This window comes from Chlamydotis macqueenii, chromosome Z, assembly GCF_036417535.1.
Source record: "Chlamydotis macqueenii isolate bChlMac1 chromosome Z, bChlMac1.mat, whole genome shotgun sequence".
NCBI lineage: Eukaryota > Metazoa > Chordata > Aves > Otidiformes > Otididae > Chlamydotis > Chlamydotis macqueenii.
In genome coordinates, this window is record NC_141593.1 from 58552466 (window position 1) to 58575728 (window position 23263).

General features: G+C 34.5%; 1 protein-coding gene across 1 annotated transcript in view; it reads right to left on the reverse strand.

Annotated features, from left to right (window-relative positions):
• Positions 1-23263, reverse strand: part of FBXL17 (F-box and leucine rich repeat protein 17) — a 310951-nt gene that overhangs the window by 93415 nt on the left and 194273 nt on the right. Inside the window, exon 7 of the mRNA XM_086770407.1 lies at positions 7409-7485. Coding sequence (XP_086626533.1) covers positions 7409-7485 — 77 coding nt within the window. The remainder of the gene's footprint in view (positions 1-7408; positions 7486-23263) is intronic.

Here is a 23263-nt window from a genome sequence, read left to right on the forward strand (position 1 = left end):
TTTTTTTCATTTTTCAGTTCTGTTTTCTCTCACTTAAGAAAAACACAAATGTCACTTTTAAATTTAGAATTCTGAGAGGGACTCTTAAATAACCTCCACTGAGACTAATACCTTTTTTTATAAGAATAATTTAAAATATAGCTAATGTACAGATTTTTCAAAGTATACTGGTAATTGCTACTCAACAAATAAAGTCGTTTAGGGGTAAATTTTAAATGAATTAGTAAGTTCAATTAATTAAATATAAAACTAGACTATAGCACGTGTGTTAATTTGAGTAACTATTGGTGTTTATCAGAAAATATTAAATGTTTTAAATATTTAAATTAAATTACATTCTAACCAAGCCCAAACCAGATCCATGTTAAATACAAGTTCCACAGTTGTTTTTATCAAGTAAATCCACCTCTGACTGCAAATCAAACATTCTGTGTGGAATTATATTCTCCATTGCAGTATGAAATTAATATATACTTTTTGAAATGAAAGATAAGACAAAAATGTAAAATAACAGTACACTTTGCTACTTTGGGAGAGTTTATCAAAACACAAAACCAAATTGCAATGACCCCAATGTTCACAATATGATCATAATTACATAGTTTACATGTAATTATGCACTTTAAATCAGTCTTAGGTTGCAAACAATACGTTTTTAGATATAATAACTTCAAAAATACTTTTGCTGTGTGCTAGGACATTGTTTTCAATACAGGGGTTAGCATGCATACTGAAGGAATAAAGGTTTATGTTATTTTGTAAAGGTCATATAAAACAGAAAATACAAATAACAAAAGAGAACAGATGCTGGGTCCTGGGTCAAATGAAAGTTCAGTATTATAATACAGTTTCCTTACACAGTAAATATAGTAAATGAATAAACAAGAACTTGAAAATGTATTTCTGGTAACATAGACAGAGGTTGTGGCCATTTCAATTTTTGTTATATTAGAAATGTATTTTGTGTTTTGGTACTCAGAAATGAGATGCATTTTTCCAAAGATTAAGTGAAGTATCTCTCTCCAGAGATTAAAAAAAAGCACAAAATTAAGCTTTCTATTACGACTGATTAACTACTGCCAAGTTTGTCACCAAAGAATTGAAATAACAACCCTAACCACTAGCTTTCCCACAGAAGAAATTAAATTAAAACAATAGCACCTGTGGATCTCTCTAAAAGACAAATCAAAACCAGAGTACAACACATCTCCATTTTCCACATTTAGAACAACCAACTGGGAACAAACCGTACAAATCATAGGATTCAAAAGTGCATCTACATCCAGCTTCTCCAGCTTCCTCCAAGTGGCTACTATACTACACTGTTTTTAAGGATACAGGTTAAGGAAGAGAATCCATCTTCTACTATGACAAAAAATAGTTTGGAAGCTTGTCCCACCTCATTATTCAGAGAGAAAATCCTTTATTATGTACAAAGGACAAAGGATTTGCAACTATCTGTTATTTTAGAAACATGCTATTACAGTAACTTATCTCACTGTATGTGTCTTGAAGATGCATGGTGGTATCTCAAATCAACTTTTAAAGAAAACTGGATGGAATTTTCATGATATTGGGAGTACTGATAAAACTTACACAAAGAAAATTTGGCTTGGATAGTTATGAATTATATATGGTGCTGACAGATTGTTCAAGGGCTCTTTTCTGCTTCAGGCATTACTTCTGATAGTTTTAATTCGACTTTTTCTTATTAACAATTTCTACTGAAAACTCCAGAGAGGTGACTAAACTTATCTATGTACTGACAGGTCCTCTGATAGGGTTCCAATCCCAAAATACATGAGCATACGCTTATCTTTCCTCACATTAACAATCCTCTTGGTTTCAATGTCAAAAGGATCTTTTCTGGAAATAAAATTTTGTGTCAACACATGCTATGCTGTGTATGAACAACTACTCCCAACTAAAACAACAATATAAAAGGAATAAAAAATAATATAAAAAAATCAGAACACAAAAGTTGAAAAACATCCTTATAAAAGCTGTATACTCTATATTTTTTTCTCCTAGCTAGAGGGAAATGTACAGAGGTTCTCAAATTCATGGAAAGACTCCAAATAGTCACTCTAGATGCTCCAACATAAACAGCAATGCCATTTAAATGGAGGAAGGGATAGTAAATTGTACTGCATATTACTGCTTCGTTAAACTACATAATACTCTGTAACTCACCTCTATTGCTAGAGTAAGTTTTCATCGATCCTTAAAATGACCAAAGTTTTTATAGAAATATTTGCTTCAGAATTCTGAAAGAATGAACATCTTAACATAAAAGCAATCAAAAGCACTTTACAAGCTGGTAAAGATTTTGTCAAAGGAAGTATCATTAATGCATACAGCAAGGTACAGATCAGTTACCACCCACTTATTCTTCAGGTAATTAATTCTTACAGTCTACTGGAGTTAAAGTTGTAGCCTATCCATAGAAAAGGAACCTTAAAACTAAGCGAAGAACCTCAACATTTGGCACTAAACATCAACAATACTGCTGATTTACTTTAGTGAGTTCAGGTTTCCGAATAATTAGGTAAGAGAACAAAAGGTAGAGAGAAAATGCTTTGTGGAAAGGAAGAAAAAAGTAAGTTTATCAGAAAACAATATCTAGATATTATTTTTCTTTCATATGAATACAACAATAAATATATACAATAATTAGATAATACAATACTACCATTTTATACACACACAAACATACATATATACATAACACACACAGCCACTAAAGAAGATGACAGAGACCCTGGTCCTTAAAATATTATCCGTACACTTATCAACAAGCATAAACATAGTTCTCGGTGTGATTACTGTTTGTATGTATTGGGTCATTACAAGACTATGAAAGAGAAGGAAATACTCACAGCATATGGAAACATAATTGAGGCAAGATTGATTCTGAGAAGACGGGAAACGTGGATCTCAACATAGCAGCAATTCAAAATAATATTAAAAGACAAACGGAGAGCTATATTTATTTAAATTATATATATTAAGGAAGAGATTGCAAACCAGTAATGTGCGAGGATTAAATCTTTTAAACTCAAAAAATGTATTTACTATATGTTCCATTCTATCTATCCATACGTGTTGCATTTATCCCACAAAAAAACTTATCTCCCGTCCGAGTAATATTGTACAAAAGACAATTTGTTTTAGAAATAGATTTTAAAAGGCTAAAATTAGGAAAGAAATAGTTTTAGTGAGATCAAGCACTGGAGAGATTTGCTAATCCAAGTGAGAAGTAGAAATGAAAAATTATTTTGTGAGGAAATACCCACAGTATGCTTATTCTTTATGATTTATATGACAAATGCTAAATATTGGAGGGAATACTCAATTGACTCTCATGGAGTATTTCTGTATTATTCAGTAGAAAGATCGAGCCTCTTGACAATTAAAATATTCTGTTTTAAAACAGAAAGCGTATGTAGCCTAAATAGTAAAACATTAGAGCTTAACAGCATCTTGGAAAACTATTTTAACATTGTTAGCTGTATCTCACTTCTCAGAAAAGAATCCATAATCCAGTTATGAGGAAAAAAATGCAACTTACAGTTATGTTTTGTCTTGGGACGGTCAGACCTAACTCAGTGTAAACACTACCTTAATCCTCCAGATATCTACTTGGAACAGCTATGCCCCATCTATACCATGTTAAAATAAAAACTATATAATTTAATTATAGTTTGCTGAAACTCATTTTTTGCTTCAGTAAATACCCTCAAGAAGAGAAATATTTTTTTAAAAAGTCATGTGTCCCCAGAGACACTAATTATATCAATAAATGATGGAAAGAGGCAATATGAAAAAGGAATACTCACAGCTTTAGTAAACAAAAGGCTACATATCTAGAGAGCTCTTTTTCAATACTCAGAATCTTCAAGCTATCAGTAAAATACCACAGTTCATGTCAGATCCTTGTGCCAAGCATTTATTCTGAAAAACTTTGTGCAGTTACTTCACAGCCAGAAAGAGAGACTTTTTCAGTTAGGCAGACTCCAGAACTACTAGGCAATGGAAATTCTACAAGACAACTATCAAGGCAACTATCATCTTTTGCAGGCTACTTGACAGGAATCACTATGAGATAAACAGATTCCCCAAACTGTGCTAACCACACTGCTACTAATGATAGCTTGGGTACCCTGTTTTTTCAGAAATTTCTTAAGTGATTTCTCACAGTGCAGCTGTACAAAGTGCTGATTTTGAACACTTCCTTCCTTTCCTTCCAACAGTTCTTTCTTGATTTTTATTTTGTTTTGTTTTGTTTGGGGGGGTGGGGGTGAGGTGAGGTGCGGGTGGTGCTCAGTTTGTTTTGGGTTGTTTTTTGTTTTTCTTTTATTTTCTTAGTGAAAGCCTACAATTTAAAGCTTGCCTTGAAATGACTTTCTGCACATACAGAGAAAAAACACTGGTCTGATTACTTTTCTAAAGTGGAAGTAAAGCATTAGAGACTTCTCTCTTTCACCGCTGGTAAAAACACGGTAATTCTTAGCAAGTTTACACTTAACATTACTGCAATATCAGGCTCTTAGCCTCTTTCACAGGTTAGTTTCATCAAATCTTTTAATCTTTGAACACAAAATCTCACTTTTGTGTTTCACAGTGCATAGCACTTTGCACCATTACAAACTTTATAAGTAATAATTTACTTAAAACCAATTCCCAGCACTAAGTATATCAATAAAACCCAGAACTAGAGCAGAAAATTGAAAAGACAGTTACACAATTCTGTGTGTGCTTGCTGCCCTAGCTCACTGCCACACATCTTCACATCAGCCTAATTCATTTGACACACAGTCTCTCCACAGCTGAGAAAGCCTAGCTTTCTTACTAGTTCTTAGTAAAAGCTTAAATACAAAACTCTCTGTGTTTAAGTAAAGTTAAGGTTGTGACACAAATCAACAAAAGGCAGGAAATCCAAACACTGACAATTCATGCTTAATTCATGATTGTTTAACAAAAGAGCAAAATGATATGAGGAACTAATGTCAGTTTTAATCTCACTCTGTCTGTGTACTTCTGCAAAAGGTGCTTATCTCAAAGATCATACTAATTGGGTCTCTCCTGTCAGTCTCGGTAAATTCTAGTGATTATTTATCATTTAACAATGTATTGAAGCTAAAGAAACTTTAAAACTAATTTTCAGCATCCTAGTACATTACATTACAACAAAAATAATTAATTAAAAATAATTTCCTAGAAAATTACGCTAGAAAAACATAAATGAAAAATAATTCTGTAAATTTTTCAGAAATAAAGTATATTTTTCTATATTAAAAATACAAATACAAAATTAACCATTTTGTAATGTGAGATACAGCAGTATATTCTATTTTTCTCACAAGTTAACAACTCTTAGTATATACACATACTTAATTCCTCACTGAATCCTTTTCTGACTGCCTTTTTGTATAATATAACAAAACATTTTTCTGGGTAGCAAAACGTCGAGAAAGTAATGCTACCTACGCTACATTATCAGGGTGTAGGAGTTTTTAATTAGTCTTTTAGGCTTTGAATTAAAATCTAGCATTTTCATGTGTTTTAAAAATAGTAGTTGCATATAAGCATGTCTGTCTGATAGTTTTGTATACTGTTTTACTGTAGAATTTGGAAAACACAAGAATGGAATGAATAAAATACTTCATAGGCTTCACTACAGTACATGAAATTACCTCACACATACATACCTATAGCATTAATTGCAGGGTAAAAATAACCATTTTTTGCTGTAATTATTTTCTTTACTTATAGTTATTATTATTTTTGCTTAATGTCTTAAATGATTACAAAATTTGTTGGAAATTAGCAATATTACTTTTTTTTTTCATTTGAATTGCTAAGCAACTATGATCTTGCTTCAGAAGTCAAAACTCCACTAACAGCTGTAGCATTAAAAATTGTTGTTGATCAGTTTTAAAGACGGCTTTTAAAATCCCGCATCTGTACTACACGCCTGCATTCCGTACTCCAATCAAGCTGCAACAAATCTGGCTACCAGCCTAGGTATGTTTTAAAAACTTAGTGAAAACGTGTGCAGCTACAATTTAAAGTTGGTGCCAAGATTTTAATTTCCAAAGCAAAGACAATTACGTGTTTGACCCTCAGAGATACCAAACAAAAACGCACAGTGACATGCAGCTGTATGCTCCTACCCAGCAATGGCCTTGCAGAGCTTGGCACAATACCTGCCTACCTCTTGGCGGAGCCTGAACAACTATGTATGTGAAACTGTGAGTCTTTTTAAAACCACAGGAGACTACCTGAACGATCCCACAAGAAGTCAGGCATGTGCTTCTCAGCTGATTTCCTCTACTTGCCACAAATACAAAGGTGCAGAGGACACGAGGGCTTGAAAAGCGCAAACAACTGCACACCAGAGAAAATGGTGTTATATGCCTATGCTCAGTCTCCTCTGCCATGCCCACAAGTGCTACAGCTGTATTGTGAGCTCATGTTCACACACTGTGGACATGAGGCAAGCTGAACTCTGCAAGCCAACATATCCCTGAATGCACCCATGCAAACCTCAGTGAAGGACAAAATCTGAAGGAGAAAATAAAGGAAAGAGTTTGTGACCAATGGAAAGGTAATTTGCCACTTTGACATAGTAAATCTTTATAAAAGCTATAGAGTAAAAAGTTACAATTTAAAAAAGAGTGAATGAGAAACAAAATAAACAGAAAACTTGAGATGCACATCTCAAATATACATTTTGTAAATCCTACTGAAATTTAGTTATATACGTGGGAGATAGACATTTGAGAATTTAGCCTTATTGTAGAAATAATTTGAGGTGAGTATCTTATTTAAAAAAACCCCACAAAACAGGATAAAACAATGCAGCCTCTGCAAACACACTCAAGTGCTAAGAAGTTTTCCTATTCCAAATACAAATTCTTTCTCTCTATGAGGCCTAACAGATAGAAAGCCTAATTCCTAAGATGCTCTCCTCTATTTTATTGTAACAGCGCTTTTAAGGGATCATCAAGTTCATTCAAGTTTTATGGCCTACAACACGCCAATCCACACTCAGAGCTGCTTAGTTATGGTTTTACAGCATCTAGAAATGAACATGTATTTTTGGATTTTCTCTCAAATGCTCTCTTGGTCCTCAGGACAATTCAAAGCGCGCGCGCTACCCAGTCTGCCCAGGAACTGTCAATTCTAGAAGAAATAGTTCGTAGCACGTACATACACTGACTTTCACACTTCCTAATCACAGATATTTTTCAGCACGTCAAACACTTTTGTACTTTTCCTATTTTTTTGGACAAAGGTTTTGAGAATTTTTATTTACACATTCCCAACACTTTTGTAACAGTCACTGTGCAAAGCTAGAACAGCTCAAACTTCATAAAAACAAAGATATAGGCATATTACATACCATAGTCAGTGATCTTACAGGATACTAAATACAGCTCCTTCAGGTTCCGGCCTTCTTTGGCAATCACTTCCACACATCTGGAAGATACATACAGTAAATTCACAGTTAAAACAAAATAGATCATTTTTAAATAGCAAAAGCACAATCCACAAGCGTAATGTACTGTATCTCAATTCTTCATTTTATGAATTATTCCATACAATACACTGAAAATGCATATATATACATTCGAGAAAAATATTACTTTACATTGAATGCTTTTATATCAATACTCCCATAAGTCTTTGAATATGTGAGCTGCTTGAAATATATACAGGCAAGTCCTTTGGAAAATAACACAAATGTAAATTTGCATTTCTTTATTACTGTGTAACTTTGAAAAGTTTCTATTGCAAGATTTAAGCTTTGAGATTTTTCTTGGAGGGAAAAACTATAAATACACTGTAATGAGGATGAAAGCTAAGAAAATTTAATTTTAAATTCATGTTTGTCTTTCTTCAGTGATTATTGCAGGAGTTAGTATTCATCAGGTCACATCATGCCACTGGTGTTCCAGTATGTTGCTAGAGAAGCTTGTACAGATGAGAAGAGAGTTCACATATTTGTCTTGTCACAACTATAATGAATTTACAATTAAATACGTAAAGGTTTTCTTCTGTTAATCTCCTTGTTTGATTTCTTGTAAGTAAGAAAACTAATATGAAAACTAAAATTGTCTTGTAAAATAGGAGCTTATTATATACTTGTCACCAAGTCTATATTAATGTTATGTTTACAACTGCATTGTTTATAGTGTTTCACTCAAAAATATAGTTCATGAAATACATTTTCAGTTGCTTTAATGTAAAATGCACCACTGCTCATTAGATCACCCAGATCAGCTAACATGACTATTGTGCTATTCTCTATAGATATTTTAAAATGTGTATTTTATAGGATAAATTGTAAGAATTTCTTCTGATTAAATACATTCCTCTTTAATTTTCAGATCAATTACCCAGTCATCTACTCTACCTCTAAAATCAACCCTCCTACAGTACACAAAATTAATTTACTTGCCAGTTTTGAAAAAAAAATAGATACAGCTGAATTTGTCATAACTTTTGGAAAATACACCTACACCCTCAGGTATCTTTTTCCTCTACTTACCACCACAAATAGATTATCTCCCAATCTGATTTAACTGGCAATTTTAGATTTCAAAAGCAATGACCTAATTCTTACAGCTTACAATAACAGAATGACTGAATGATAGCCCTTATATTTATGTCTTCTCTCTGCTTCCTTTTTCTAAAATCTAGAATGAAATTCACTACTACTAATAAAATAGTGCATCTCTGACAGAGTACCTTAATCATATAGTTCCTTAACCACTATTATAAATTTTCGACCCTTGAAAACTGTGAAAGCCAAATATTTAGAAAATTTTTGCATTGCTTGCAACTGGGAAAAGGTTGCCTTACTTTATGAGTACACAAAGAAAGGAGAGAAATATTTAACATGGTACCCTCTGACATGGAAAAAAACCAAGGTGAATCTCCAGATTCTTTACTTGTTTAAACCCGCAACTTCTCTGCAAGAAAATTAGCAAGCATGACAGTTATTCTTCTTCTAGAAGTGGCACCAGGACTATGCTTTTTAATATAAACTAATCTCAGAATGACACATTCTCATCAGGATAGTCTCCTAAAAATCAGATAAGATTTAGAAAATTAACCATATTCTATATAAAAGGAAAACTTCTTCTGTTCTTGTAAAATATTATTTTGAATGAGATACTCATCTTTGTTAACTGGTTTATCGAGATAACTAGGCCATGAGAAAGATTTTTTTTGTTATCTATTCCTGAAAAATGTTTCCTAATAATATTAGTAATATGAATAAATAGAAAATCATTATCCTGTATTTTATTAGCAGTATGTTCATTAGACATTTCAGCATATAACATATAATTGAAAAGTGATCAGACATCACAGTTAAAAGCAACTTTTATTAATTCGTAGCACCTATATAATTCAGCAGAGTATTGAGATTACGAAATGCTTCTTAACTTGGAAAAATATTCCAAATGTAGAAAAATATTTTGAAGATGTTATCTAATCGCTCTACAAGTTTTCAAACTAATTCTGATAATTTTTATGTACTGAGAGACAATTAATTGATCAAAAATATAATATAGCAATCAGTTTCTAACAATACCACCACAAGACAGTCAAGATGATATAAAAGACTACCTAACTTTCTCTACAACTTCAGTTGCACAAATGTTCAAACAACCAGGGTCAAATTTGTATTATCTGCACATAGACAAATCTGCATGTGCATCCTTCAGCATCCTTGTATACTTAAATCTCAGAACGTCGGCCAGTCTCCGTCTTCCAACAAAACTGATTTAACTGAAGAAAGGAAGTTGTAGTTTCTGTCCCCCCTCCCAGAAGGGTGCTAGTATATATTTACAAGCATGTCTTAACAAACAAAGAACACTAGAAATGCAGTGTTTGAGAAGAAATTTTAGATGCAGTCAGTCACTTGATTCCAACAGCAAAGGAAAAAAAGTATTTGCCTGTGTTGCCTTTTATAATTATATCCTTTAATCCCTCCAGATAGTGCCAGCTCTAAGGGTTAAAGTTTTTTCAAGTGGCTTGAATGACTCTAATTCTGTTATTAATGACACTTTGGAGTCTAAATGAAATACTGCTCACTTTCTCCTGACAGGAAAAGAAAACCTTCACAGTTCACCTATTCCCATTAAATAGAAAAAAAAAAAATGGCAAAAAAACGTAGCTTTGACTGCCTCATTTCTTTTTGTTTTTTGAAAACACTGAAATCACCTAACATCTAAAAGAACAAGGTAATGACACATCTAGTTTGAAGAAAAAAAAATAAATATAGCTGAAATATTGAACTTACAATTTTTTTTTGTCTGCCTTCTAAAAGTTGTGTAAGTCAATCTATTTTAAGTTTTAATTTCTATTATCCTTTCTATAGATCATTGTCATGTAAATCAATGTGCAGAGACAGAAGAAAGACTTTATATGGCCTCATTAGCCTCTGCTCTGTAGAGGGTCACACAACACAATTGTTAGTAAGAACTTATTTCTTTACAGCATAAGGAAAAAAATAAGAGTAGTTGTGCATTTATTACTTTTACCTTTTAAACTTTGTTAAACATGACAGCAAAGAAAAAGGTTAAAGTAACAAAATGAAATTAACCTTTTCTAGAAAGCAAGGATCAAGTCACATTAATTCCGTTGTAATAATCCATCAAAATTATATCAGATTACTGCCCTATCTATCTTCGGAAATCAAACTGCAACATTTGCAATGTTGCTGAATTAAACAACAAATAAGCCTAATCTTAAACATATCGGCATAATAAATAAGAGAATCATAGTTATTACTTAAAGTAGTAGCAAATGAGAGAAGTGAGCAAAACAGATAACTGAGCCCCAGAAAACTTGGTGACTAACCCCTGTCTGTCAGGGAGGTAACGTGATGTCTCTTGGATGTGGTAAAAACAGTTGTGTGCCAAGACACAGAGAAAATATTTTAAAATCTCTTAACTCAAGGTTACTGAACAGGCTTTTATCAGCTCAACCTACTAATTTTAATAACAAAAAGACATGTAACATCTAGATGAAATAATGAAAGTTACAGGGACACAGATATTTCTTTTACATTTTTCCTCCAAATACACTAAAATATAAACTTTCTTCCAGGGAAAAAAGTAATTTTCACACTCAAAATAACTTATTGCAAAAAAATGAGACAAGAGATCATTAGCCAAGGAATAAAGAAATAAGACTATAATTAGAGCTTTGAAAATATATAAGTCTGGATCAGAGCTGGACAAAGCTGAAATCTCTTAACTTCTTATTTTGTAAATGAATATTATTTAGAACCAAGTAAGACATGAAAATATCAAAACAGTGAACATGAAATACTTATTTTAGGAAGAATCTGCTTATTCATTATACTCGGAAATATTATGTTGAAAATACTTATGCCAAGCTTTCCCTAGATCTACTCAGTATTTTATGAATGCTGTTCTCTGATACACTGATGTGTAATTCAGTTTTATTGCACTTGATTCGAAAAGCAAGAAATTAATATCACACACTATGAAATTTACAGTGCAATCAGGAACAAGAAGAATGCAAAGAGCAGGAATTGATTTCACATAAACAAGCCAATCAAACAGTATTTCAGAAACCAAGAATATAACTAAAACCAGACCTACCTACTGTTAATACAAAATAGAGTTATAAAACCACAGATGTTTGTAAGACAACTAGTACTTGTTCAGCCCTGTGATATTGAACACACCAACATTCCAACATCCCCAAATTCATTATGTTCACAGACAAATAAATCTAAGCTTGTCTCTTACTGTTATAATTTCTAAAAATGTCTTCCTACTTAAAAAGCTAAACAAACTTCAAGAAGAAAAGGATTTAACTACAATGTTGCTAAAATTCCAGCAATCAATATCAGGAAAAAAATTCTCAATCTAGGTCACAGAAACTATTGGAATTTGTCTATTACATGGACTTGAAAGTACTGCTCTTCCCATCTGGTCTGTATAAATGACTGGAAAAATTACTCAAGTGTACAAAGATTTACTGGTATAAAGCTTCTCTGCAAACAAGTCTCCTCTAACAGAACAGCATGACTGAGACATTAGCTGTGTCCACTGACAACTTCAAATTTAGGCCAATCCTCTTGATAGCTTCCACATATAAATCTGTGCAATGAATTCACAAAGTCAAGGTTTCTGACGTTCCATGATATAACGCACAATGTAAGAGCTTAAAAATAATTTAAAAAATGACAAATTAGAGAATAAGTCATTCAAAACACTGTAATTTTCTCCTGTTAGCTAACTGATTCCTACATTCTTCGACTTAAATGAAATCTTAAGGTTAATGAATTAAAACTGTGCAAGCTTCTACCTATAAGAAAAGATACAAAAGATCCTTGAGTTATAGAAAATAATTGTATTTTCTATATACACATACAGCTTTTAGGCTTTTTGTCTAATTCTAAAAACATTGGAAAATCATATTTGTGACAACCAAAAGGAACTAATGAGAAAATATGACTACTGTATTTGTGGTATAAGTGGTCCTGGGAGACCTTGTTACAGCCTGAGATGCTCTTCTGCCCCGAGTGAAGGTAATTGGAGTTGCTGTATACTGGTTAAGAGATCACAATTTGAGGGAGTGACTTTCACTCACTGTAGAGGTATTGAAAAAACCCAAAACATTAACACATTCCCTTGGTAAGATTCAGAATGAACATTAGACTGTTCACATGGCTTCTCTGCATCTGACTGGCATACATTTGTCTCTAAGCAGTAAAGTGAACAACTCGCTATCCTTCAAAATATAACCAAGACCACTGCTGGGAGGCAAAAGAGATCTAGGAAAGAACAAGAACACTAAAATATACAACAGCAAAACAGAAACCTTGCAGAAATAAATATATAGAGCACCTAAAAAATCAGTGTTTCAAAGGTTAAATTCAGGCAGAAAATAGTAGCTGCATATAAAAGAATAAGCAGAGTCATTGGTTTTGATGACATAAACATTCCTATGGCCGGTAATAATGCAATATAATAACCAAGTCTCTCCTATAACAAAACAAAATCTCTTACTGCAGAAGCACATAAAGAGTCTTAAGAAATGGATGTAATTTGAGGCCTTATGCACTCAGAAGTAATAATCTGAAGGCTAAAATATTGAAAGGAATAACATTTTACTAAGAGAACTATAAACCCTCGTAAAACCTCATAACAATAAATGATGAATTTCACACGCTGATGGATATATATTCTTATTCAAGATTGTCTTTCAATGATAATTTTATTTACGTTATAAACAACATACCTCAATATATTTGTTTTCTAATATTTTATACTAATAAGAGGTATGATTTTTACTTGTCTTTCAGTTATCCTAGTATACAGTTTTTACTGGAATTTTAACATTTCAATCACATTCAAAATATGTATTTTAATTTTTTTTTAAATTTGAACACCAAGAAACAATATTAACCACAAAGCCAGCAAAACAGGGTAAGACTTTCAATCAAAATCACAAACTGAATATGAGAAGTACTTTTGTCCGGAGCCAAAATGCAAAGTTACACAAGTTAACAACAATTATCTTAGGGCAGTTGTTAAGTTCTGATTAGTAGGGAGGTATTATTTAGGAGATCAATGTAATTTAAAATTAGATTTATTAAACAGCTTTGCCACTTACAGCATGGGAAAATAGATAAGCTTATTTTTACACTGGAACTCTCAGACTACACAATTATGGGTAGACAAGTCCCACAGTGTCTGCTTGTGCTCTGAGCTAGTGAGATGCAAGCAACCTACACGGATAAATTAATCAGCACTGTACTTAAACTATTACGCCTTGTCTTTCAGCAATAAATGTCTATTTTCAAATATTTATTAGCAGTCTTATCTAAAATTATATGCCTTTTTAATTCCTGACTGCATGTAAATTCAGCAAGCAATTAAGCCAAGAAAGGAGAGATTTAGTAAATTGTTTAATTCCACTATTGGACATTTACATGTAGTAGTATTCAAGGCGGCCTTTGGTTCCTTTCTGACTTGGGGGAACCAGATATCATACTGGATTTAACAGAAATAAACAACTGGGGAAAACAATTTTATTCTAAAACCCTCATTGATCTGATTTTCCACAGCTCATCATGTTAAAGTCTGGAATACAATTAAATGGTGTATCTAATTTTTTAAGAACTTTCAAATATTTTAAAATTCAGATTTGAGATTAAAACCAGCATTTGACACAGTACTTCAAATACAGTTTCTTAAATCCATTGTGGCAACTTGTCTGCTAGCGTAAGGAAAAACAAGGAACTGTTTACCAGCAGGCCAATGAACAGTTCTCAGCAAGCATTATCTTTTGCATTATACAAACAAATAATGGCTTCCTTCCTGAATGGCTTCAGTTGTGCCTTTCCACTGGAAAAGTGCTAGTACTTGCTTTACAGGTATGATACAGCCAGATTACTCTGCCATTTTAGGAAGATGGTGTAGAAACGGAATTGCTTACATACATGTTAATGTCATGGTGGCTTTTCCTAAGACTAGCGAAAAGGTAATTATCATAACGTTATCTCCTTGCAAATGCAAAAATGTACAGATTTAGAAAATAAGGACTGCACAGTATCTATAGACAGGTCTGGTATTTGGCAAATTGTAGATTCTATTTCTATGCACATAAGCAAATCTTTGTGAATTCAAACAAGACACTTGATGTCCCACTGCCTCATTTTAATTTGTATAAAGCATACTGCAGTGTACAGAGAGGATGTGGTGGCATTCACATGCTGAATGTGTTCTCGTCGAATCTTTAGTTGAAATGATTAGGAACTGACGCTGCATATAGAAAGAACTTCAGAGACAGACAACCACACATGCTGCAATTTCAGAGGAGTGCAAAGGAGAAGAGACATTCAGGAGAAGGAAAGCCTGAAGTATTGCTACAACTCTCTCTCTCCCTGTACAAATCACACAAGAATATAAAACAGCACAGTTGCACCATTTCTTGTATGGAAAGCCTGGACTTTGAGCAGGGGTAGCTTTACTTTTTCCTGACCCTTTAGTTACAATATTTACAGGCTTCAGGCCTCAATATTTTTCCTAGAGCTACAGTGGCCTCAGTTTTTATAGAATTTTTTCTTTTTTTTTTTTAAAGAGTCTTGTGCCATCCGATTAAGGTACAGTATATAGAGCAAAAGTATTCATAATCCATTTGTTTTTGTTGTAGGCAACATAGCCTTCTTTCCTCAAAAAAGCTGCCAAGTTTAATAGTAAAAATAAGAAATGGGCACTGTACTGCTGTGCTCTAACTTCCCCAAAATGTTCTTTAGATTGTCCTTTTAGAATGCTTGGATAAATTTTAAAATACTTCTATAAGAATGAAAAAACTTCACCTGATAGTTTGAAAATAAAATATTCAGTGTTTATCCAACTCTCTACTTCTCGATCTCAACAAGGACTGCACACATACAAAAGATTTCACCACACTCACTGCTTGGTTTTCATGCCACAGAAGCTGACATACACTTCACAGAGCTTTGCACATAGCCAGCTAAATTAATCTATTGGGATTTACCCTTTCAACCTCTTTTGCATCACTTACTTTTTTTCTAATCTAGATAAAATCTTAACCTCTACTAGCAATTCTTTTATGTATACCTTAAAAGACCAGCCTTTCTTGAAATTACAGTGCAGATCATGGTCAATCGGTGATGTGGACTGAGAATGGACTTCATCTAGGGTCTCTCCACTAACTTTAAGAAAACAGCAAAACCTCTGCCTCAGTTTCTCTTTTCCAAACTGGAAACACATTCTATAGATCTGTTTTTTTTTTTTTTTTTTTAATGTGCTGTAAATACAGATGATTAAATATTGGTAAAGGCTCAGTTCTGTGAAAACATAAAACCCCTATAAAAGTTTGACAAATATTCTCCATTTTATTCCTGGAAGCAGTTGTATTGTTATGAGTTATCATGATCTAAATTTATACGACGTGAACAAGGTTTACAGGGAGAGGTAATCTCTTTCATCAGACAGTAAAAAAAAAAGTAAAGTCTTTTACAGGACATAAGGAAACTTTCTGCAAAACAGTCCTACCATCAGATCCGATCTTTCTCCTTTGCTGCTGAAGGACATTCAAGTTTGTAGAGAATTTGCGCTTACATAAAATGATGACAGAGCAGAAGAAGAGCCAAGATAATCAAAGACGAAAAACACATAAAATCCAGTACTCATCATAATTCCTGTATCCTTGGAATTGATTTGAGGTCCAATTATTTTATACTTTAAGAATTACAGCAAGTTGGTAGATCTGTTACATTAACTTAATGCTGCTGCTGTTAGTAAAAGTGATGAAAGCAAAAATCAAGCTCAACACATTTTTTGACAAATGCTATACAGAAGACATTAAAGAATGTCAGCAATAATTAAATTCTACAGTTCTCAGGCAAGGCCAGTACACTAAGGTCTCACCCAAAGGGTAGCATCACAGCAAAGCTTATATGTGAAATCTGGTGTATTTCATACACCATACATTACCAGAAAATTTTTAGTACACAAATTTTAGCTGAGAAAAAAACCTCTAAGTCTATTAAACTCTTAAAAGTCTTGATTTGCCACGAAGTATGATACAAACCTTGAGAAGAATGTCAAGGTTCTTAGAAATTTCACTTTAACCTAGAGAGAATGCACTGAGATAGCAACGACTTTTACAAAAACATGCTTAAAGGCAAATTGCAGAACCTCTTCATGAAATGATAATGAATTCCTTTCCATAAGGCTGTCTGGCTAGAATTTCTATTACTGGTACACTGCTTGGAGAAAGCAACAAAGAAAAAGCTTGATGGTACTGTCTGTGCTTTGCATTAAGTAAAATTTCCTCCTTTAACTCAGACAAGATACTAGCAAAAGTATTTATTACCAACTGAAAGCGCAGTATTTCTTTCTGTGTGTCATAATCTTAGTACATTGCCAATTATATTCTGTAAATACAGATTTTAATACCATCTAATAATGTATAAACTTCACCAAATATTACCCAATTCTTAAAAGTACTTAATAAAATAACTTTTCTTATAACTTTAATGGAAAATAATCTGGCTAGACAGAATACTAGGATATACTGCGTCCTTTTAAATAGTAGAGACGAAACATGCCAGTTTTCAGTAGCTGTAAAATTCACAACTGAGCAACTACAAACAATGACACAATGAAATGAAAGAGACAGTTGCTGGTATTCCTGATCTAAAATATCACCAAAATAACCAATCAGAAAACTAGTCTAAATTGTTGTTGTAGATAAAGATAGAAAAGTTTCAACTGGTAAGTTAATTCACAGTTAAAATCTATAAACTAAAACTAAATCTTAAGAGATACTATACCTAAATTAAGGACTTGCATGTACGTAATTTATAAAAATCAGCTTTATCAATCAAGTCTGAAGGCTGATCCCTATGACCACTTTGAATCTCACAGAAAATGCAGTTTCCTAGACAGCTACGCAGCAACAGAAATGATTTTTACCACCTTGAATATCTTTGCAGAATTCAGAAGCCCAAAAGCACAAGAATATTACAGAGTAGCTTTATATAATATGATGCCAGATGCTTCGTACAGTAAGATATAAGTGAAGAAAATTTTTTCAGTCCCTCCTGTTTCAGGGTCCCCTAAGTCTTACTGTGATGGTTCTGATTTTCTAGGGCATTGAGCATGCTGGTATTTATATTTGGTGTATTGCAGCATTGTTTATATTTTTGTAAAAGAAACATCACTCAGTGCTATCTGCCTGCACGTGCATCTGCAGACAGTGTTGTCTCATTGGTTACCCCAAAAGCTATCTAGTTGTTAAAAAATAATAAACTACCACCAAAAGAAGAGAAAAAAACTTAAGAATGAGTAGAAGGATTTTGACTGAAATTTTATGAGTTTTACAATTTTTTCTTCCTAATCTATCAGAAGCATTTAAGAAACCATCACACCCAACAGTTCATATCATCTTCTAGCTGAGTTTCTCTGTTCACTGATGTAAATATCCTAAATCTTGACAGTCTAAGTTTAGATGTCTTTCTGGCAAGCCTCAGCTAACTTTGCACTGAAATAGAAGAGAAATAGCCATCTAATTCCTTAATGGCATATCAGCTATGACAGTCATTATTATGTCCTGCTGCAAGACAATCAGAAACAGCTTCAAATGATTTCTTAAATTGATCCAACTGGACCCACAAGGGTGCAACTGTCTAAACCACTAGAAATTATGTAGTCAATTAAAATTTACATGTTCAGAAAGGCAAGGAAATTTCCACGGGTTGTATTTTTGCCTCTCTGGAGAACTCAGGGAAGACTTCTGTGATGTATTAACAAATCATTAAAGATAACTATAATTCCACAGAATTTTTAATAAACTATTATTAACAATTTTTTTTTTAAAATCTATGAAAAAACCTTAACTGTAGATCTGTCTTTCCCTATTTCCCTGTAGTAACATATTTAAATTAGGGTTAGAGCAAACCACATTTATTTCATTCACAACTTTAAAGATATACCTTTTCATTCCAAATATACTGCATTAAAGAAATAAATGTTGCTGACAGTTGAAGCTTTCCAAGGAAAGGACAGCGTTACCACGTTAGTCTTAGCTCTAAAACTCAGCAGTCACTTAAACCAGGTCAAACAGAGTTGGAATTACCAGTCTCTCTGTGCAAAAAAAGTAATTTCTGTATAAAAGTAACACAGGCGCATCTCTTCACTCACCAGGGAAGATCGGGGAAAAGCAAAGTAACCAGTGTGTCCTCTTGATAGAAACAGTGGGGGGCAGGAAAATGTTACGTATTTTCCATATGTGCAACTTTGAGAAATCACAGAAGGAACAGTACTAAGAATACATAAGCTCGCTTTGCACTTCTGTTTCCCAGACAGCTAAGCAACCCAGACAGCAGAAGCATGCTGATGGTCAGCTCGAGCAAACACGTCCACCGCTCAACACAATGTTCCAGGTTATTAAGGAATTAATTCAAAGCAGCTACTGTTTGCCAAAGTTGTTCTGACAGCTATTGTGTCCAGAATTTCTGTGGCTGCCACTGCATTTGCTGTACCTTATTAGAAAAACCGTAAGAAGAAATCTCTAAAATAACATAAGCACATTCTGTACTTTAAGAATAAACGCTGTGTCAGAGGACACCTCGTTGGCAGTACCATCCACTGTGTACTAAGATGTTCACAGGTTATACTGAGAAAGATAACTGGAAAAGATTATGCTCTCACTCTCTTAGTTCTGCTTAAATTACTGGTTTTCAAGGTTCACATGGACACCTCAAGTAATTCCTGGATTATCGGCAGGACACATAAAGGAGATTGTTACTCATTACTAAACATAATCTACATTACAAATTAAAATTATCATCTGGATAAAAGCCTTCTTTAGATTCTTAATAACCTGCCTGTACCAAAGATCAACACAGATAAATCTGAGTTTCTATTCAGTCTTTAGATCCCAAAATCTACAGGAGGCCTGAAAACCTGTTTTCTAAGTGCAGGACTGGAATTCCATTAGGAAGTGAAGGGGTAGCCGAAGCAATTCACAAAGCACAGGTAATGTGTCCACACTGGATTGAAAGAAGAGTTTCTACTTGTTGCTCCAATTCAATTTTTTGTCCTGTACTTGTCATTTTCAGTATCAAGTACATAGGATGAGCCTTGTTCAGACAGAATGTCCCTCTCCATGGAATAAAAATAACATTTTTCCATAAATCATAAATGCAAATTTCCTTGCCATGGCAAATAGTTTTGCATCTGTAACTCCAGGCATAGATCCCCTGGGATGTGTCCAGAAATGGTAACAGGCCTTCAGACTGGCTTGATGATAGGTGTCATTACTTCTACTACTGGTTACTTCAAAGTACTGGCAAGACCTTAAAATATTTCCTTTACTAATTAGCATCATATGTGCTTATGGAGATGTGTTTTAGTCAATATTGGTCTTGGACATACTAGGGAACATATAGGTAGTGATATGGCAGGCTGTTGCTTGGGGCCCTGAATGGAATGAATTAACATTATTTAATCACTCGAAGCAATATACCAGCTTCTTCTGAAACAAATAAATAACTAACAAATTCTGTCACAAAAAGCAGAGCCAGACTCTTCATATCCACATTCTAGCCAGTTGGTACATAATGGTATTTATGAAGTTTTCAGTAAGGCAATTCCATTAATATGTGGAATCCTCATGCCTTTTTTGACTTCAGCGAGCTTGGGTTTAATCCTAGATTTAAAAACGAGTTCACTTACTATTTCCTTCTGGCATTAGAAAGAATTCTTCACATATGTGGCTAAACCTCTGCACAGTATCTCTACTGGTTTTGTTGAGAAAATGATGACAGTAGCTCTGCTTATTTCTCTAGTAGCGCAACCAAGGAGACTATCAGCAAGTAGAGCTCATATGCCTTGAGATCTTTCTCCTCCATTGATTTTAATGTGGTCACCCTCTCCTGTTTGACTTGTTTCTGTGGCTCTGGCAGAATTCATCATCATATCCTAGGCATCTCAAGATATTATTTCATTCATCATCGTGATTAAATAAGGTCTAAGCATCTTCAAGCTAACTCCATCCCTGCTAATCTACTGAATAAAATTTACCTACTCAGTAATGGGGTTTGGGACAGCAGTTTCTATGCTAAGTGGAGTAACCAGCTGAAGTGGCAGATCCTGAAGAGTACAGGTTACACGCCTGTGTTGGGTTTGTGCGGCAAGGTTTTGGTAGCGGGTGGGCTACAGGGATGGCTTCTGTGAGAAGCTTCCCCTGTGTCCAACAGAGGCAATGACAGCTGGCTCCAAGACGGACCCGCCACTGGCCAAGGCTGAGACAGTGATGGTGGTAGCAGTTCTGGGATAACATAGTTAAGAAGGGGAAAAAAAAACCTGGGCAACTGCAGCTGGAGAGAGGAGTGAGAATATGTGAGAGAAACAACTCTGCAGATGCCAAGGTCAGTGAAGAAGGAGGGGGAGCAGCAATGCTGCTCCCAGCAGAGATTCCCCTGCAGCCCGTGGTGCAGCCCATGGTGAGGCCGGCTGTGCCCCTGCAGCCCATGGAGGCCCATGCAGGAGCAGAGATCCACCTGCAGCCCAGGGAGGACCTCACACCAGGGCAGGTGGATGACTGAAGGAGGCTGTGGCCCGTGGAAGGCCTGTGCTGGGGCAGCCATTCCTGGCAGGACCTGTGAACCCATGGACAGAGGAGCCCAGGCTGGAGGAGGTTTGCTGGCAGGGCCTGTGACTCCGTGGGGGACTAACACTGGAGCAGCTTGTTCCTGAGGGACTGCACCCTATGAAAAGGACTCATGCTGGAGCCATTTGTGAAGGACTGTCTCCCGTGGCAGGGTCCCCACACTGGAGCAGATGAAGAGTGCGAGGAGTCCTCCCCCTGAGGAGGAAGGAGCAGTCGAGAATATGTGTGATGAACTGACTGCAACCCTCATTCCCCATCCCACTGTGCTGTTGGCGGGAGGAGGCAGAGAAATGGAGAGTGAAGTTCAGCCTGAGAAGAAGAGAGGGGTTCAGGAAAGTGTTTTAAGATTTGGTTTTATTTCTCATTATCCTACTCTGATTTTGTTTAGTAATATATTAAACTAATTTTCCCAAGACAAGTCTGTTTTGCCTGTGATCGTACTTGGTGAGTGATCTCTCCCTGTCATATTCTTGACCCACCAGCCCTTAGTTATATTTTTTTTCCCCAGTCCAGCTGAGGAGAAGAGTGATGAAACAGATTTGGTGGGCACTTGGCATCTAGCCAGAGTCAACCCACCACAATGTCACAGGAAAATCAACATCATATTCTTTCCTGAGATTACATCAATATGTTATAGATCCAAACAGACTAACAGAATCTATAATTCAGGCTGTTACCAGTCATGTTTTTCACTTCAGCAGGTTCCCAATCTAATATGTGGTCAAACAAGATCGTGACCATCATAGGTGCAAAATCAGACAAAGCATTTGTCTCCATACCTTTAACTTCTAATTAAGTCACACAAATTTAGCCACAGTAATTTTTATACCTCCACCTCCTAATGAAGTATTTAAAATATGTGTTTCTTACAAGTATGTTGCTTACATATTTGAATCTTACAAAGCAAGATTTTTCTGAGCCTGTCAAAACTGCAAATACTGCACAATGTGATCAACTGGTTCCTAATGGAATTGTCCCAATAGACTTTTCTTCATTCCTGGTTACAGTTTGTATTTTCACTTAAAAATTTATAATTGATGAATCTTAGCTGACAAAGATTCCCTGCCATTGTATGATACAGTCACAACCAGAGGGATATGTAGAAGAAGGAAAAGATCTTTAAATTAGGTATTTATATTTCACTTGAATGACCTCTAGATGAGGGTTAATTTGTTTTGCTAAAGATTTCTGGTAACACTAAAGAGTCAGCTACTATCACTGCAGCATCAAGACCTCTGAAATGTATATTTAAATAGAGTACTACACATTTAAGTGAATAATAAGTAGGCATTCATTTCAATAGCAATTATAATGATTATGAGATATCTTGCTATCTTTGTGATCTTCTTAAATACTAAGGTTTTCAGATAAAGATTTTTGTATGTACTGTAAATATTTCAAAGTTGAAATGTTAGGCCTTCAAAGATGTATTTAAAAATATTTTAACACACTAGTATTTCTAATTAATAACATAGATGAAAACATAACAGATACACAGTATCTGCATATTTTTATGTACTTCTGTTAATGTAGGATTTTTCCTTTTTCTTTGTAAGAATATGAAAACAATGCTAATAATATTACAGGAGCATACTGTGTGCAGATACACTGGAGAAAAGAAGGATCTGATTCCACCCCTTACTATCCTCCCCAAACAATGCAGTGCCACCTTGTACATATAAATTAGACATATATAATGTGGATATAAGCCAGGCCACAAAACAATGTTAGTTTTCTCCTAAGGAGAAACCCCCAAGTGTGAATACAACCTTTTCATGTGAAGGATGGATACAGTTGCAGTCACACTCTGACTGCAGTACAGGGAGCTGGAGCTAATACATGAGTTCACAAGAAACGTTTCAGAAGCACTGCTATTAGCATTCATCAGAACTAATTAATTTCAAAAGTATATGCCTTTTGGTCACTGTAACTCAGACATTCTATAGGATTTTATAATTACTAGAGATAGTGTGAATCTTCTGTCCATAGATCTCCTTGATTTCAAAATCAGATAATTAGCTAATACCAATTAAAGAACAGTCAGTGTTTAAAAAAA